The following is a 16,176-nucleotide window of genomic DNA, read 5'->3' on the forward strand; positions in this document are numbered from 1 at the left end:
GGCAGGGAGTTCCAAAGAGTCAATGCAACTTCTGAGAATGCCCTGCTTTGTCCCTGCCACATCCAAAAAGGGGGTGATCCAGAGGGCAGGGGGGAATATACAAAGATTCCTTGAAGACCAGCTTGCGACATTCCACTTACATCTGTCACCAACTCTCAAAGTTTACACTAGCTCCTGGGATAGAGGAATCCCAAGACCTGCAAGTTCATTTTCCACCTAAAGAGGGAGGTCAACTACCAGCATATTTCCCATTTACTTACTTACCTCTGAGTGGGTTCAGTCTGTTTCCCCTTTACCTCTCTTAGGGCTCCTTCATGATTGAGATCCTTCACAGGAGTTTGTGGGCTCTTTACATGACATGGTGACCCTCCAGGGCATCTCCTGCACTAAATGCCCTTTGTTCCGTTTTTAAATAGATTGCAAATAATGAGCTATGAAATTACCCCATTGTGTTCTGCTTCAGTCCCCCCCCCCCCCCCCGGTGAAAAGAGGAAAACCAGCAAGAAGAGAAGCGAGATCAATGAAAGATAATGGAAGACTCGAAGCAGAAAGTCCCATTTTAAATGCAGGATTTTAGGATGGTGTAGAGATGCCCTTAATATGTAGTGTGAACATGCATACTGGGGCAAGATCCTTAGGTTGTCACAAGTACAAAATCAAATTGCAGATTCCATATTAAGAAGCTTTATTAAGATTAGGGATGGAGATGTAAGGAATGATGGAGAAAGCAGATAGATAGCATAAAAAGAAATAAAACAGTTCGCTCTCTAACAGTGCAATCCTATATGTCTCTACTCAGAGGTAAGCCCCATTGAGTCCAATGGGGCTTACTCCCAGATAAGTGTGACTAGGATTGCAGCCAAAATAACAGATATCTTAATAACAGATAAAATAGCAGCCAAACAGATATCTTAAAGAAGAATTTTAAACTTATTTGGGAGCAGCAAGGGTCACCATGATGTTCAGTAGATGGCAAATAGGAAATAATCTCCATTTTTAATCCTGTGGAATCAGGGAAAGGGGACTGGCAGAACAAAATGATCTTCCAATAAGGTATAGCCATATGGGCTTGGACACATTTCTAGGTGCAGTTTTGACACTTGAGACATGAGTTGCGTGAGCACTTGCACATTGTCCAAAAAAGAGGAAATGCAACAAAACCAAAAAACAGCTACCAAAGGGGACAAAAGAGGACACAGATTTGCATAAAACTGCATATGTGAATTGATATGTATAGATGCAAATTTAGAAATGATTACTGTAATCGAAATAAAAATACAGTACATCTCTCCATCCTGGGCAAGATTGTAGGCATGGCGGAGAATTCCGCCATGGATTTCAGTGAGGCCGAATGCACTGGCATTCGGCCCCCCGAAACCTGTGGCGGAACAGCCTCCCCCCACCGCCACCCTGCGGAATCCCCCCCGGGACAAAGCTTACCTGGGGGGATGTTCCAGCGGCGGTGGCGGCTGGTCTCTCAGCCGGCTGCTGCGGACGCAAATGGCAGCCGCCGTAGCGGCCATTTGTGTCCTGCCAGGCTGCTGTGATAGGCTACATAAGTATTTACATAGCCTATCACGGCAAAGAGCAGGGGTGCAAACGGCAGCCGCTACGCTGTTTGCGCCCCTGCTCTTTGCCGTGATAGGCTACGTAAATACTTACGTAGCCTATCATGGCAGCCTGGCAGGACGCAAATGGCGGCCGCTACGGCGACCGCCATTTGTGTCCGCAGCAGCCGGCCGTGGCCGGAACTCCGGCTGCAGGTGGCCCTGGGCTGGCGGCTCCATGGAGCTGCCGCGGAGCAGAGCCGGCCCAGGGAGGATTCCGGGGGGAGGGACGGAGCGCCTCCCCCCACCACGAATCCAAGCTGCGAAAAGGTAAGTGACTTCCGTATATCCCTAGAAAATTGTGACCAGGTGACCTGTGTGCCTGCTCAGTCTGCTGTCCAGTGCTGTTGATGGCATCTTCAAGGCCTAGCTCTTCCTTCTGATGGGTCTTTAGCTTTATATTGGATTTGGACTACACAGCTCTTCAAATAAAGGATGCCTTCAAATAGCAGACTGTCCTCTGTAAAGTAGGACACATGGCCACCCTAGTGTGCCTGGAGGGAAGATGGGCCATTGACACCTTTCAGCAACCCAGGAAGCTAGAAGTAAAAATTGAGAATGGGGAGAGATCCCCAATCTACTCCTGGTAGAGAAGAACCATCAAGGGGAAATTCTGGTCTGTGTGCTGGAAGAGGCTTGAAACACATCTGGTAAGTTGCTATGTAATGGGGAGGCTAGGTCATTGTGTCAAGCGACAGACATTTTATTCCCAGGCCTTTCTCCACATCCTTCAGCTGCATGTACGCAGGCCCCTGGCCATCTAAAAGTAAAAACCAGCACCTTGAATTGAAAGCTCAGTGCAGATGAGCAAGATGTAAGTGTAATATACTCCCTGTGGAGCTAAAAGGTGGTCTACAGAATTGTGTATCTGCTGCAGCCAGCACATTGATTACACAAATGAGTTCTGTATGGATGCATGTGTGTCATGGGCACATACTTAATGCCCTTGGCGTAAGTGGTGTTGAGTGACAGTCGCTCCATAGGTCTGGGTGGTTTCAGACAAGGCTTTTATCATGCAATTGTCCTTCCTCATCAATGGAATTTTAACGGGGTCCAATTGATGATGTTTTCCATTTGTAACTGTCCAATTTTCCACTGCTTCTTCTGTCTTTTTTCTCACCATGAAAGGTGTTTCCAGATGGATGGCTCCTAGCACTACTAATCAAAAGACACTGTGCAGCTATTCTGTTTTTCCCTCCTTAAGGACATAATCCAGTGGGGATAGTCAGCCGCCTCCAAGCTCAGCGGTGACCGACTATCCAGTGCAGAGTGGGCACAGCATGGAGGGGAACTTCTCCTCTGCACTCTGTCCACCCTGCATTAGCGGTTAGATGGCTGATTTCAGCTGTCTAGCCGGAGCAGATTGGCAGGGGGGACGACAAATGGTGCATAGGAAGTGTCATAACGCTTCTGCAGTCCCCTCCCCACCCCACCCCCAAGAACGCCCCCTTTTACTCCCCTCTGCTCTCATGAGCCCGGAGCCAGGGATGAACCGTGCCTCTTATGAGGCAGCAGGGGTGGGGAGGTGGTTTTCTGGGAACCAGCCTTGGAGCGCTGGCTCCGAGGTTGGTTCCCCCAAACCTAATAATCCTATGGCCATCTAGCCGCTGTCTAACGGCCATAGGATTGCACCCTTAAAGGATTTTCTGTGGAAACCATTTAAACGGGAGCACCCTTAGTCTGTGGCAGCAAATACAACAAAGCATCCTGTGGCACTTTAAAGATCAACAGATTTAACTCTGTAGGGCGTAACCTTGATATATCCTCCAGGCTGGGAGCTGGAACATTTTCTTTGAGGAAAGAGTAGCTACACTCGCTTCTCCAAGGCTGAAAGCTGCCTGGTTCCAGAGGACAGGCTCCTATCAAAAGGCATTGTCATTCCTATTTTAACAGATTTTCCAGGTGCTTCCAGAGTAAGCTTTTATTGTAAAATTGCTCTGTCTCCTTCATGGAATTTTTCAGGGTGTCATTTCCCAACCGCTTCTTCTGTCTTCTTACCACAGAAAATCTGTTAAGGAAGGAAAGACGGAATAGCTGCACAGTGCCTTTTGATTGACAGCACCTAAGAGCCGTGTGTTTGGAAGCACCTCTGGACCCCCACAATGAGATAGGGCACAATAAGAACCTTATCTGGAAGCACCCTAACTTTACTACGCACCTTGCCTATCGCACTAAGGTGCCTTCTTGCATGTAAACAAGTGGACTCTGGCTGGGCTAATACTGTACCCTGCTTGAGATTATTTTATAATGAAATGAGATTAGTACATTTTAAAAATAAACAAGAAAATAGGATATTTGCCTATATAATAGGATATAAAATAGGTTATCCTATAAATAGGATAGGATAACCGCGATGCAATGCCGCGGAAGCGCGAACAGGGCAGCGCGCGCTTCTACCGTGGGGCCCATGGATTCCCCGGAACCGAGTGGTCCCGCCCTTGTTTCCCTAAGTACCCTCCCTGCACCCTTCTCACCGGAAGTGTTGCTGCCGGAGCGGAATAAGGCGGCTCACCTCGCGAAGATGGCGTCTTGATTCCCGTGCCCGTCGCTGAGCCGGAGCCTGGTCCTCGGTGTTGACGGAGCGCCGCGTCCCCCGCCCTGCGCCGACCCCCGAAGATGTGGCAGCAGCTCGGGCGCCCGCTCTTCGCCCTCGCCGGGGCTCCAGCAGGTCAGAAGGCCTGCCTTAAAGGGCCAGTGGGCCGTTCCTTAGGGCACGCGTCCAGTCGCCTTTAAGGGACACCGCAGGGTCTTTCTGGGGCAGCCGGAGAAGGCAGAGCTTTCCTCCTGCCCTTCCGGTAGTATAGCAGCTGACACGGTTGGCATGGCCTCCCCAGTTGAAGCTCGTTTTAACGCGGAGCAAGGGTAATCGTGAGGATCGGGTCTTCTGTGGTAGGAAGTCTAATGGTCGTGGGAGAAGGTTCTATTCATTGATAATCGTTGGCTGTTCCTTGCTAATTATACCATATGAAACATTTGAGGATGTTGCCTATGCTGACTAGATGTGAAAGGCAGGGTTCTCGTAAGTGTAATAGCGATGTCAAATGGTTTAAGCCGGTATAGCTTGTCCTGCAAGGGTGAGAAGCTGCATGTGCTAAAAATTCCCCCTTCTACACATCTAATAACATGCAGGAACCTTTTCTTCTGCATTTGATCACCCTAATCTTACCTGTAGGGCAGTGACAGGCTAGATCCCACCCTTGTCTCCCTTTCCAAGGGTCCTTCCAAAGGAGGCTGTTACTGGGCAATCATCCTGCCTCTTTCACTGAATGTTATGGGGCATCCAGATGACCACAGCTTCAGTTTGTAGCCCTCCTATCTTTCTCACTGCTTCTTGTCTTTAGTTATTTCTCTCCCTCTCTCTTTTACCAGAATAGATCTATTCAGGAGGAAAAGATGGAATAGTTCCACAATGCCTTTTGATTGTTAGCCCTAGTAGCCATCCATCTGGAAGCACCCTTAGGGCACAATCCTATTAATTGTGCCTTCAATGATCAGAAGCCCCTGAACTCAGAGGCTTGCAATCATTCAGTGCAGGGCTGGAAGAGTGGCAGAGGCAATCTTCACCTCTCCATCCTCCTGCTCTGCATTTTTTGCTAGAGAGGCTTTTCAACCTGTCTAGTGATGGTGCTTCAGAGGGGGAGGGAAACAGGCCAGAGAGGCCTGAAGATAGCTTGAAGCCTGGCCTCTTTGGTCTTGTTCCCTCTCAAGCCACTGAAACACCCCCTTTTCCCTCTCCAGGGTTGCTTTTCTGACCTGAAGGCAGCTGGTGCATTTCTTTCTGCACCAGCTTGCGGGTGCGTGCATGCGTGGATCTCTGAATCCCCCTTCTGAGGTTGGAGCGCTGTCTCCAACCTTGGGAGAATCCCCAGTATTCTATGGCCTGTCAGGCAACATCTAGGGGCCATAGGATTGCTCCCTCTGTCTTTCCACATTCCTCTTACTCTTGTTCCAACCCTAGGTCAGGATGGTTTGTTGTTGGAAAGATATACTCATTTTTTTTATCCCCTGACCACCTAGTGTACAACATGCCTGAGTCATTCCTGTTCTTTTCTTATAACGTGAACTTGTACCCTACATTTTTTTTTTTACAACATTCCATTTAAGAATGTTGGGATGCAGTTGGGCTGCACTGAAATCTGATGCACTCCAGATGTTTTGGACTACAACTCCCATAATTCCTGACATTGGCCATGCTGGCTGGGACTGACGGGAGTTAGTGTCTAAACTATCTGGTGGGCACCAGGTTAGGGAACTCTGGTCTACCAAGACAACCGCCACAGCTCCTTGGTGTTCCTCCCCACCCACTCCTTTACCACATGTCCAATTCTATGATTTTAGCAGGACATGCTGTTGAGATGTGTTAGAGTGAGGGTGTTCTTATCAGTGCAGGCTAATTTCTGCTTAGCAATAACTTTAGCACTGTGTCTGCCGTGCATTTCTTCTAGGCTCCAGCGGAACCAGAATTCTCACTGCTGGCTTCAAGAAGTATAAGCTTCCTCCAAATTACAGTGGTATGTTGAGGGGATAAGGGAAAATGCTAATAAAAAGACAAAATGGGTGTGGTATTTTGGTTTTTTAAATTGGTGGCAGGATGAAGTGCAGGAAGTGTAATTAGTATTCACTCATAATTATTCAACAGATGGTGGGAGAGTAAGGCTGCAGTCCTATACACACTTACCTGGGAGTAAGCCCCATTGGACTTGGTGAGGTTTACTTCTGAGTAGATGTGTTCAATAGTCCAGCCAGACTGCTGCGAGAAGTATTAAGCGAGTCTGTGATTTCATTCTTCTAGGTATCACCATTCCTGAGAAACCTAAACTGAAATTTGTTGAGAGAGCTCCAGCTGTGCCCAAGGTCAGGCGAGAGTTCAAGAACTTACGTGACATCCGTGGTCCTTCTACAGAAGCCACAGAATTCACTGAAGGGCAGTATGGTATCCTGGTGAGTATGAGAGTCATTTTGCTGTGGATTCTCAGTTACATAAAACAAAAGTGTGAGAAGATATGCCATGGAGCTGGGAAAGGGGAGACACTTGTTGCCTTGTGATTTCAGGATGTTTCTCTATGCATAACATCTTTCCCTGTTCTGAATTGTAAAGATCATACTTTTTCCTTCCTCTGGCTGCAGGCTTTAGGTGGTGGCTACCTCCGTTGGGGTCATTTTGAAATGATGCGCTTGACCATCAATCGGCACCTGAACCCCAGAACGATGTTTGCTGTGTGGAGAGTCCCTCCTCCTTACAAGGCCATCACCCGCAAAGGGCTAGGACAGCGCATGGGCGGTGGCAAAGGTGCAATAGACCACTATGTGACAGCGGTGAAGACTGGCCGTCTCATAGTGGAAGTGGGTGGGCACTGTGAATTTGGTGAGGTGAAGCGCTTCCTAACTCAGGTGGCCAAGAAGTTGCCTTTCCCAGCCCAAGCAGTCAGCCGGCAGTCCCTACAAGAGATGCGGGAGAGGGAAGAGGAGAGGAGGCGAAACAACCAGAATCCGTGGACCTTTGAACGCATTGTCACAGCCAACATGCTTGGAATAAGGAAATATGTGAGCCCCCATGACTTGTACTTGAAAGGTCGCTATTGGGGAAAGTTCTTTCTACCTGACAGAGTATAAATAGGGAATTGTGTGGCTCTTCTGTTCTGGTGCAACAATTCTCCAAAAGCCTGCTCCTGCATTCCTTGACTGTGGTCTTTGTGCATAGTGCATTATGCATACCCTCAAATGATGGGCGGCTGTACCATGGATCTCTACACTTGGAAAGCAGATAAATGTGGAGAGTGATGGGAGTGGCTGTAATTACACCAATCTTTGATTAATAAACCTAGTCTCCTTTTAGTAAGGATACCTGTCCATTTTGGGGTTTGTCATCTAGTCTAAGATTGCAAAGAATAGATCTTTAGAGCAGAGTTGGTAGTCTACGGAAGACTATTGGAAGAACTGATACAGAATTTTCAAAGCCCAGTTTAAATGTTGTCATGCCTAAAAACTGTGGCTTACAACTTGTCTTCCTTTAGCTTGTTTTAAAGTAGTGGTGTTTTAAAGTGCTTGTGCTACAAGGCATGTATTTGCCTGTTGTGACTAACTTGTATACGTTGGTGCTAAATTTGGGTATATTGCCAACCCTGCCAATGGAATAAGCAGCAGAGCATAAACTTTCTGCAAATAGAGGGGTTGTATAGGGTAACAGCTTGGATATGTAGCTATTCTCGCAAGTCCAGACAGAGGAATAGTAAGATTTATAGCTCCAAGAAGGGGATTATTGTGTTCTTTTGGGCTGAACCAGGAAGGAGCCCCTGACTACTCTTAGCTTCTGTCAGTTGTACGAATCCTGCTAAAGCGGGTGGGCAACTTGTGGCCCTTGAGATACTTTGGCTTACAACTAGGGATGGTAGTCGCAGGGAAATCCAGCCCTTTTTACACTCACCGGATTTCCCCAAAGCCCCTGTCTCGGCTTGCATTTGCAAGCCGAGCTATGAGCTTTTTCTGGAAATCTGGGAACTCTTCTCGGATTTTTTTCCTTAAATCACCATTTACACAAATTGCAGCCATAATTTCTGCAAATTATGGGCACAATTTGCACAAATCATACCCACAGTTTGTGTAAATGGTGATTTAAGTGGGGGAAAACAAAAAGCTGCATCGAGTCGGGCCAGCTTATGGGTAAGTAAGCCAGAATCTGGGGGGCCAAGCTGATGAAAGCACAGTGAACTTTGGCCCTACCTACAACTCCTATCATCCCTCACCATTGGCTCTGCTGGCTAAGCTAAAACATCTGGAGATTGCCCATACCTGTGCTAGAAGAATGGGTTTTTCACATACTACAATATCTGAGTTGTCTCTTATTTTTCTTTGTCTATCACGTGACACAGATCAGTCAGTCAGTCAAACTCTTTATTCAGGAGGATTGTTTTGTTAACATTCATGCCTTTTGGACAGTAGCAGATCAGCTTAGACAGGTCATCATTAAGAGAAACTCTGAATAAGCTCTTCTTCGGCACAAAGCATCCTGTGTCCCATCTCATACATTACCGTGGATGGGACTCCAAATTCTTATAAATAAGCTTAGGTTATCATGCAGTTCAAGAGATCTCCCTTCCTCTGCTTAGTGATTGGTTTATCGTTTAAAGGGGAAACAACCTGAGGGTTTTCCCCAGCTGGAGAAGGAGCTAAAGAAATGCCATTAGGCCAAGCTGAAAGGGATAAAATTGTTCCAACCACACCCCTACTAGGGAGGTGATTGAAGGGAGGAAACCACATACACTTGAGCAAATACAGCTTAAGTTGTTTAAATAAATGACAAACTTTCTTCCAGTATGTGAGAAATAGGCTGAGGCATTATGGGACATACCCTATATGCAAGTTATACACGTTAATACAACTGATGTGAGATCAAACAAAATACCTCGGTGGATTACAAGAGGTTCATTGCTCCATTATGGGTGTCAGCAGCTTGTGCCATAATTCCTGTTCTCACATAGAAGAAATGGGCTGGGAACATATATAGGTGACTTTATCCAGAAGTCTATAATAATATATCTTTGGCGATATAAAATGGGGCTACTTAAGAAGCCATTTTCCCTTTGACAGTGTGAACAGAAAAAGCATTGCGGGAGGGGGTCAAATTCATAGGCAAGCAGGAGCCTGTGTTTTCTAGACCTATTTTTAGATCAGCTGTACAGACCATAAAAGGAGGTGGTAGCTTGTGATTTTCTTCCATAGATGCACAAGCTAGTTAAGAGGCTCCAAGTACTTGGTTTTACTGCAGAAATTATTCACTGGGCAGAATGAGCCAGCATAATTGGGAGTAAATTCAAATCAGAGCTAAATCAATCAAAGCTGAGTTTGGCTGTAGGAAGAAGCTAAGAACAAGGCCCCTGTGTTCTGGTAACATTCATTCCCACTGTTGTATTTGGCTTCATGCCTGTGTCCTAAGGTTGGGCCTGGTTCTGGCTCCTCCTGCCTTTGCTTCATCTCCTGGAATCCAGCTAAAGCCTTTTGAAAGGTAAATGGTTGGCTGCAACATCTCTAGAAAGAGAGGAAGCACTGGAGATTGTAGGACCAGGGGAAGTGTGAAAAAGCCATCTTGCAAATCCATCCTGGAAGAAAGAAAAAGCAAGGAACAGCAGATGCAGTTATGGCAAGTGACACTAGTCTAGCATAACAACCAACAAGGATTACAGGAGCCTGCTACCCTGAACGACAGACATTTTCTTCTGTTTTAAGAAGCAGGATGCGCTTAATCCACTCATAATACTCATTTACACATTTGTGGCCTCTGATGTACCTTCTACTTCCCCTCACCAAGCTGGATTGCATAAGCTTATATCTAAGGTTGATGGCTCTTTTCCATCTTTTCCAGCTCTTTTTAATTTTGGGGCAGGGTACTATCTAGTAAGGCATTCTACAGCACTTTCACTAGATCTGTACTAGTGATCTAGTTTTCTACTGTCCAGTTGGAAAGTAGAAGCACAACAGAATGCAATGTCAGTTTCAGTGAGGACCAACGCTATCCTGATCAAGATGACCGGCACTAGATCAAACTTCTGCATCTGTGTGTAACTCACCTGAGGCAAATGATGAAGGACGGGGAATGGGCACTCAGATAAAGAAGCTCCCAATAGTAGAGGCCAGGATGATGGCAAGAATTATGCAGCATATCATGATCATAATCTTCTTCTGCTCAGTGAGAGGAAAAATGAATAGTAATATATCCAGACATATTTCATTAGAATGGGGCTGGTAACAGGAGTGAGGAAAAACAGGAAAGGGCTTATCTTTTTGTAGGTGTGGGAGTGGGGTGTCATGGGAGCAGAGGATGGGATTATGAACTAGAAGATGTGAAGCTTGGGAAATAATACAAAAGGGTTAAAAGAGGTTATTACAGACTGTTCTTTCACAGATATGGATGGCACTGAGACTGTTCCATGAAATTTTCTAAACCAATGGAATGGTCTCGTCAGCTCTTCTCAAAATACTCAAGTCTATTTTGGGTCCTGTACAGTGTTTAACTGGTTTAGATGGAAAGCATACAGGTGCTAGCATCTTAGCAGAGCAATGTCATATATGCACCACTACAAATAACTTACCTGAATAATTTGGCATAATGACAATGGGCAACAAGGGGGAAAAATCCAGCCAGGCTTGGTGTTCCAGATGTGATTGGGAGCAGCTCCTCAGTCCTCCTGTGTAATAGCAATCTCCCCACATCCAGGCATACTGCAAGGTGTGTTGCAGAAGCATATATCGGGTACAGATGTGTGCCATACAAGGCCAAGGAAGTACATGCCTCCCCTCAAAATAAGTGCAATTGCTTGTGCAGCTATATCTATTCTTTATGTTCAATAGGCAAATACAACAGAGGTTACAGACTGATGTTCAAATAAATTCATTTATTTTTACATTTAAAAAAGGTTCTTAAAAAAAAAAAGTTGACAAAACCATATTCCTAGGGTCCCTGCTGTCCATAGGCAGCTCAGTATTCTGAAATTCAGTCTTCCATTTTGCAGATGCCTCTCACAGGTGGTCACTCCACCATCCCCTAAACTGCCACCTACAAGTTACAGACATCAAGGCCCAGAGGGAAGGACATCACTATGGATTCTCCCCTCAGCTCCATCTGCAAGCACATCAAGGAGGGCCACACGAATGCTTTTGCCAGCAGTGCCTCTTAGCATTCTACAGAGAAAGCATCATAGGTCAGGGAACCTGCAGCATCAAGACAAGACAACCTAGATGCTGGGTGGATTTCAATAGGGCAGCTGTTGGAGAAACAGGTGGACCAGCCAGATTTTGCTAGTGACTAGGGTCATCTCCAGGAAACAATTCCAATTGAAGTGCTATTATCTCCCATGGGAAATACAGCTAAACCAGGCTTCCCAGTGAGTAATGTATATAAATATAGATACACATATTTATGTGTATCTATATTTATACGGGGGAATGCTGCACACAGAATGCTCTGCGTGCAGCATTCCCCCGAATTTCAACATAAACATCACTGCCAGAAGCTAAAGCTCTCTGCCATAGGAATGGCTCCTCTACAGCCCCACCAGCCCTCAGCTCTAGGAAGATCGCACTTTGAAGAAAAGATGAATCCGGCTTAAATCAGTCTGCAGGTTCACTTCCATGCAGTAAACCTATTGATGCTGAAGGCAAGCATGGCTGGCACACTGACACCGGGTTTTCAGGGAAAGGCTCTCATACTATGGGTACCATCAAAGATGCTTCTCGCTGGTGTTTTCCTAGCCAAATTCTTTTCTCTTTACCTAATTCATGATCTCAAACCTCAATTTTTGTGGATGACACTTGTAGAAGGAAGACACTGGTATGGCTGAAAACAAAGCAGTGAGAGGGCCGAAGAGCTTACAGGTTGCAGTTAAAATAGCAAATGTTTTTCATCCCACCAAAATAAAATCCATGTTTGAAAACGACAAATCTTGAGGGGAATTTTTAAACACATTAGAACGTAATAATTGCTAGGACTACACTCTAAACAGCCTTACGCCCTCCAGATGTTTTGGACTACAAACTCTCATGAGCCCCGGCCAGCATGGCCAATGACCAGGGCTGGCTGGAATTGTAGTCCCAAACATCTGGAGTGCACCAGGATGGGGAAGTCCTGTTTAAGAGAAAGCAGACAAAACGATTCCACCTTTAACAAGACAGCGGTCTTTTATCCAGCAGTAAAGTCTTCTCTGGTCAGAGTTTCGATATCAGGAAGTTACACATTTCAGCTGCCAGGCCTGATCAACCAACCCAGTGCTTCCTCCATATCAGCTTTTCCGTGTCCCATAAATCAGATGGCCAGATTACAAACAGTGAGTTTGGGTGGTGGATAGTCAAACAAGATAGAAATCCTCAGTAAAAAAAGAAGTAACAGTTCAAAGCAAACAAAGCCCTTGATTCCTCACGATCCTTATGTCCTCAGACATATATCTATTTACACACACATAATTATGTATCAGGGGAGAGAGGAACACAACTATGCCTTCAGCACAGACACTCATTCAAGCAAAATCAAATGTGCAAGCAGGAAATAATTGCATTTTGCTCCACTCAGAAATGTGATTATATTCCAAACAAGTGAATTGGGCTATCCAATGTATAGACAACACATATTCCCAAGGAGTGCCTTTACCTATGGAAATCTGTGGGCAGCTTTCCCTTTACACACAGACCACTTCCAAGTACCCAAAGCATGGAGCCTCCACAGCAGTGCCTGCTCCTCCAAGCTGAGAAGCAGATGGAACACAAACAGCTCAGATTTGGAGGGCCTGAGTACTAACAGCTACATCCCTTATGCAGCATGCAACTGACAGTCTGATTTAGGAACCCTGGCTTGAATACTCTGGTATTTTCATACGTGGAGTGGCTGCATTTGTGCCTGCGGTCCTAATCCGGTTTATCTCCTCAAGACTGGCTTGGCTGACTGCAAACTCCGTGTAGTAGCTTTCACTATTATGTGTTCAACATCATTCCTTGCACCTGACCTCTCTTTGGGGCTGGCAGGGCAAGAGTGCTAAGATTTGTGTCCTACAAACTATGTGGAAGTTGCAGAAACTGCTCCATCCTTCATATACAATGGGATGGTGGTTAGGAGTGAGGTGGCAGATACCACTTTGAGTCCTAACCCTTGATCTTGGCAGCTTTGAAGAGTCACAATGTCTAATAGCTCCAGTAAAGATCTGAGCATTGTTAAGAAAAAGGCACAGCTGAAAGTAAGGCAGTGAGGTAGGCAACAGTGACTCCAAAGTTCCTTTTAAGGTTGATTCCACTGTACTGTAGAGCATTCCAGAAGGATGTATGCTTAAAAACAGGAAATGCTTGAATTGGAGGCAGCAGGTGTAGTGGGAAGGAAGGAAGGCAGGGTAAGGCACAGATTTGATGAGAGGTTCTCTCTGGAGCACCTTGTGATCTCTGAACCTCCTGGATGCAGCAAGGTACTTCTGGCTACAGAGGTTAATCCAAGGAATGAACTGGAACAGCACGTAGCTCTCACAGGAAGCATTGCTGCAAGTGAGCTCATCCTGCAGGGAACCATTCATACTTAATCCAAGAGGCCAGGCTGGAGGGTAGGCAGGGGAAGGTCACACCATGGTGGTGAGGATCAGGAAGGGAAGTCTTGCTACCAACCGAGGAAGAGCTTGGGATTGTCTGGAGGAAGGAAAGGAACAAAGTGTGGAAAGTTAATTCTCATGCAGGGATGAGCAACCAGATTATTCTGGTCCCAGGAATGTATCAAACTTCTACAAAATGACAGGGCAAGGAAGGAGACATTCCCCCACTTGGCTTTCCAGTGTCCAATAATCTCTCTCACTGGAGCTTGCTTCCCTCTGGAGCTCAAGGCTCTACGGCAGCGGTAGGCAACCTGGTGCCCTCCAGTTGTTTTGGCCTACAACACCCATCATACCTGACCATTGGCCATGCTGGCTTGGGCTAATGGGAGTTGTAGACCAAAGCATCTGCAGGGCACCAGGTTGCCTGTCCCTGGGCTATGGGCTGCACATATCCAATGGTGAGGGAGTAGAAGAAGCAATCCTGTTTGAGGATCAGCAGAAGATTCATAACCTGAATGAAGTGCTTGGGGTGGGGAGAGGGGGACACATACGCATAGAGGGATGTGGGAGGAGCAGCTGTCATGGACCTGCTATCCAGGACCTATGAGGGTCAAGGGAAAATTTCACAGATGAACTAAGTGTACCCTCAGATCCTTGCACTACTGCATTCTCCTCTCTACAGATGGCTTGTAGCACCATCAGATGGGATGTGAAGAAGGCCAGCCTGTGCTGTTAACACTGCTCTGCAAACACAGAGTGGACTTGTATACCATATGCACAGAACTGTGGACTAGCAACCTGGAAGTACCGATGAACAGAGCCATGTTGCGTGCAGATATGACTGAGGAAGAAGAGCAGCACAAAACCCAACACCCACTCTGGGAATAACTATTGTTGGAATTACACAGTTGTCTCTTCTTTGAAGGGACTTCTATTCAAGTTGTGTTTAGAAACTTCAGAAATCATACCTTGCGCCTCCAGCAAACGTCAGCCGCCCTCAGGCTGTTCAAATGCTCTCTCCCACCACAATCCAAATGTTAGGAAACAAGAGTTGAAAAGCAAATGCTCAAGATGCAAAAGCTCAAACGTACAGGTGGGATTTATAGCATAGAAGCCAGAGTCCAAAAGAGCCATTTCAACACCCAGATCAGAGACCCACATAAAACTTGGTTACTTCCACTGTGTTTCATAATTCCAGAATCTGGTATCATCTTTAGAAATCTTGGTTTCTCTTTTAATGTTGCTAATTTTATGATTGCTGTTTTTTTTTATTTATATATCTAAGCACCTATGTCCCTCCCTTCCACCATCTGAGCAACACCAAAACAAAATGGAAGAGATTTTCCAGTTATATATATAACTAGAATAAATTATATTAAATCAACATTGATATGAAGCAGGTAATCATGGGCTTTCTGCCCACCCCCATCAGATCACAATATTTAGGTGGCTTAATACAAATCTCTAGCTGCTCCCTACCCTACCCCACACATTATAGGAAGAATATCTGTCAATAACACACAGCTTGTTTTGAAAACCTTTTCCCCCTTTTCCTTTTGCAGCTAAGGGCAGATTTGGACTTTGACATTAGACAAACCAAACTAGCCCTAGTCCCAAGTCTTAAATATTCGAAACTCTCCTGAAAGCAAAGCAGCAGAGGAGACAGCAAGAGAGGTTAAAGTGACCCTAAGAAGGCAGTAAAGAATTGGAAAAACCTTTCTGCTTCCCAAAGCTACTTACGGTTCAGAGCCAGCAGCCTTGTTGGCTGCTTTTACTTCAGCCCTACTGAAAGTCCAATAATGAGAGCTATAATGCCCAGCAAGACAACCACTATCACAATGATAATTATTGTTTTCTAGAAGGGTAAAAGAAAAGGGAATATTTAGCAATACATAATGATGTAACAACAAACGGGGAAAACAGTGTGCGTACATTCAATAGGCAGCTTCTGGTTAAGCTAAAGCACTTAGAGACATGCTGTTTAAGGGCAGGTTGACACTTGCATGTTCATCGCTCAGTGGGGTCACTACATCAAGTGATGACCTGTATGCACAACCCAGCCAACAATCTAAATACCAGACTGCATTTGTATTGCCAGACACAGTCTCAAACCCAAGCATATTCAATGGTATTCAATATTCTGTCAATGGACAGAATTCCATTGGACAGAATTCCATATTCAATATTCTGTCAATGGACAGAATTCACACATGCAGGTGCAAGTCATCAAGTGATAAGTTAAGGGCATGATGAATGTGCATAAAAAGCTTGCATCCAGATACTTTGTCTTAAAATGGATTGTGGCTATGAAACTAAAGACCATACTAGACATGATGTTTGTCATGTGGTTATCCCTGGTGTGCAAGATTTTTTTTTAAAAAAGTTAGCACTGGAGTAAGCTGGATCAGGACAATGGTGTGTGTGTGTGCGCACGCGCGGGCGGGCCAGGGGGAGGCTTTAGTCTTTGTCTCTGCTGCAGAGCCCCTGTGCCTGCTGTTCACAATGGAAGGAAC

The 16,176-nt window shown here is 45.7% G+C and overlaps 2 protein-coding genes across 7 annotated transcripts in view; one reads left to right on the forward strand and one right to left on the reverse strand.

Moving 5' to 3' along the window:
- The first annotated feature begins 4,102 nt into the window (after positions 1 to 4,102).
- On the forward strand, positions 4,103 to 8,429 carry MRPL16 (mitochondrial ribosomal protein L16). Of its 2 annotated transcripts, XM_084859749.1 has the most exons (4): positions 4,103 to 4,275; positions 6,053 to 6,118; positions 6,400 to 6,548; positions 6,735 to 8,429. In XM_084859749.1, exons 1-4 carry the CDS (start codon positions 4,224 to 4,226, stop codon positions 7,218 to 7,220), a joined length of 753 nt encoding a protein of 250 aa, XP_084715875.1. In that variant the 5' UTR covers positions 4,103 to 4,223; the 3' UTR covers positions 7,221 to 8,429. The 2 variants fall into 2 exon arrangements, with proteins under 2 accessions (XP_084715875.1, XP_084715880.1); XM_084859754.1 differs by lacking the exon at positions 6,053 to 6,118 and having other exon boundaries at positions 6,735 to 8,423.
- A 2,548-nt stretch (positions 8,430 to 10,977) lies between these two features.
- STX3 (syntaxin 3) overlaps positions 10,978 to 16,176 on the reverse strand; it is a 53,176-nt gene continuing 47,977 nt past the window's right edge. For 2 of the 5 annotated variants that reach the window (XM_084859712.1, XM_084859731.1), the window contains exons 10-11: positions 15,404 to 15,518; positions 10,978 to 13,760 (exon numbers count right to left, since the gene is read on the reverse strand). In XM_084859712.1, the coding sequence (XP_084715838.1) occupies positions 15,435 to 15,518 (84 nt within the window). In that variant the 3' untranslated portion in view covers positions 10,978 to 13,760; positions 15,404 to 15,434. Of the gene's footprint in view, positions 13,761 to 14,937; positions 15,519 to 16,176 lie in introns of those variants that run through there. The other 3 variants (XM_084859721.1, XM_084859740.1, XM_084859692.1) reach the window with 2 other exon arrangements.

Source organism: Heloderma suspectum, chromosome 1, assembly GCF_057233095.1.
Source record: "Heloderma suspectum isolate Gila_16-S chromosome 1, 16-S_ref, whole genome shotgun sequence".
In the NCBI taxonomy this organism is placed as follows: Eukaryota; Metazoa; Chordata; class Lepidosauria; order Squamata; family Helodermatidae; genus Heloderma; species Heloderma suspectum.

Excerpts from the sequence above, each read along its gene's own strand:
- MRPL16 (XM_084859749.1), top strand. The coding sequence starts at position 4,224 with ATGTGGCAGCAGCTCGGGCGCCCGCTCTTCGCCCTCGCCGGGGCTCCA. Across the intron at positions 4,276-6,052 it reads CCTCGCCGGGGCTCCAGCAG|GCTCCAGCGGAACCAGAATT; the intron begins GTCAGAAGGCCT and ends CATTTCTTCTAG. Across the intron at positions 6,549-6,734 it reads AAGGGCAGTATGGTATCCTG|GCTTTAGGTGGTGGCTACCT; the intron begins GTGAGTATGAGA and ends CTCTGGCTGCAG.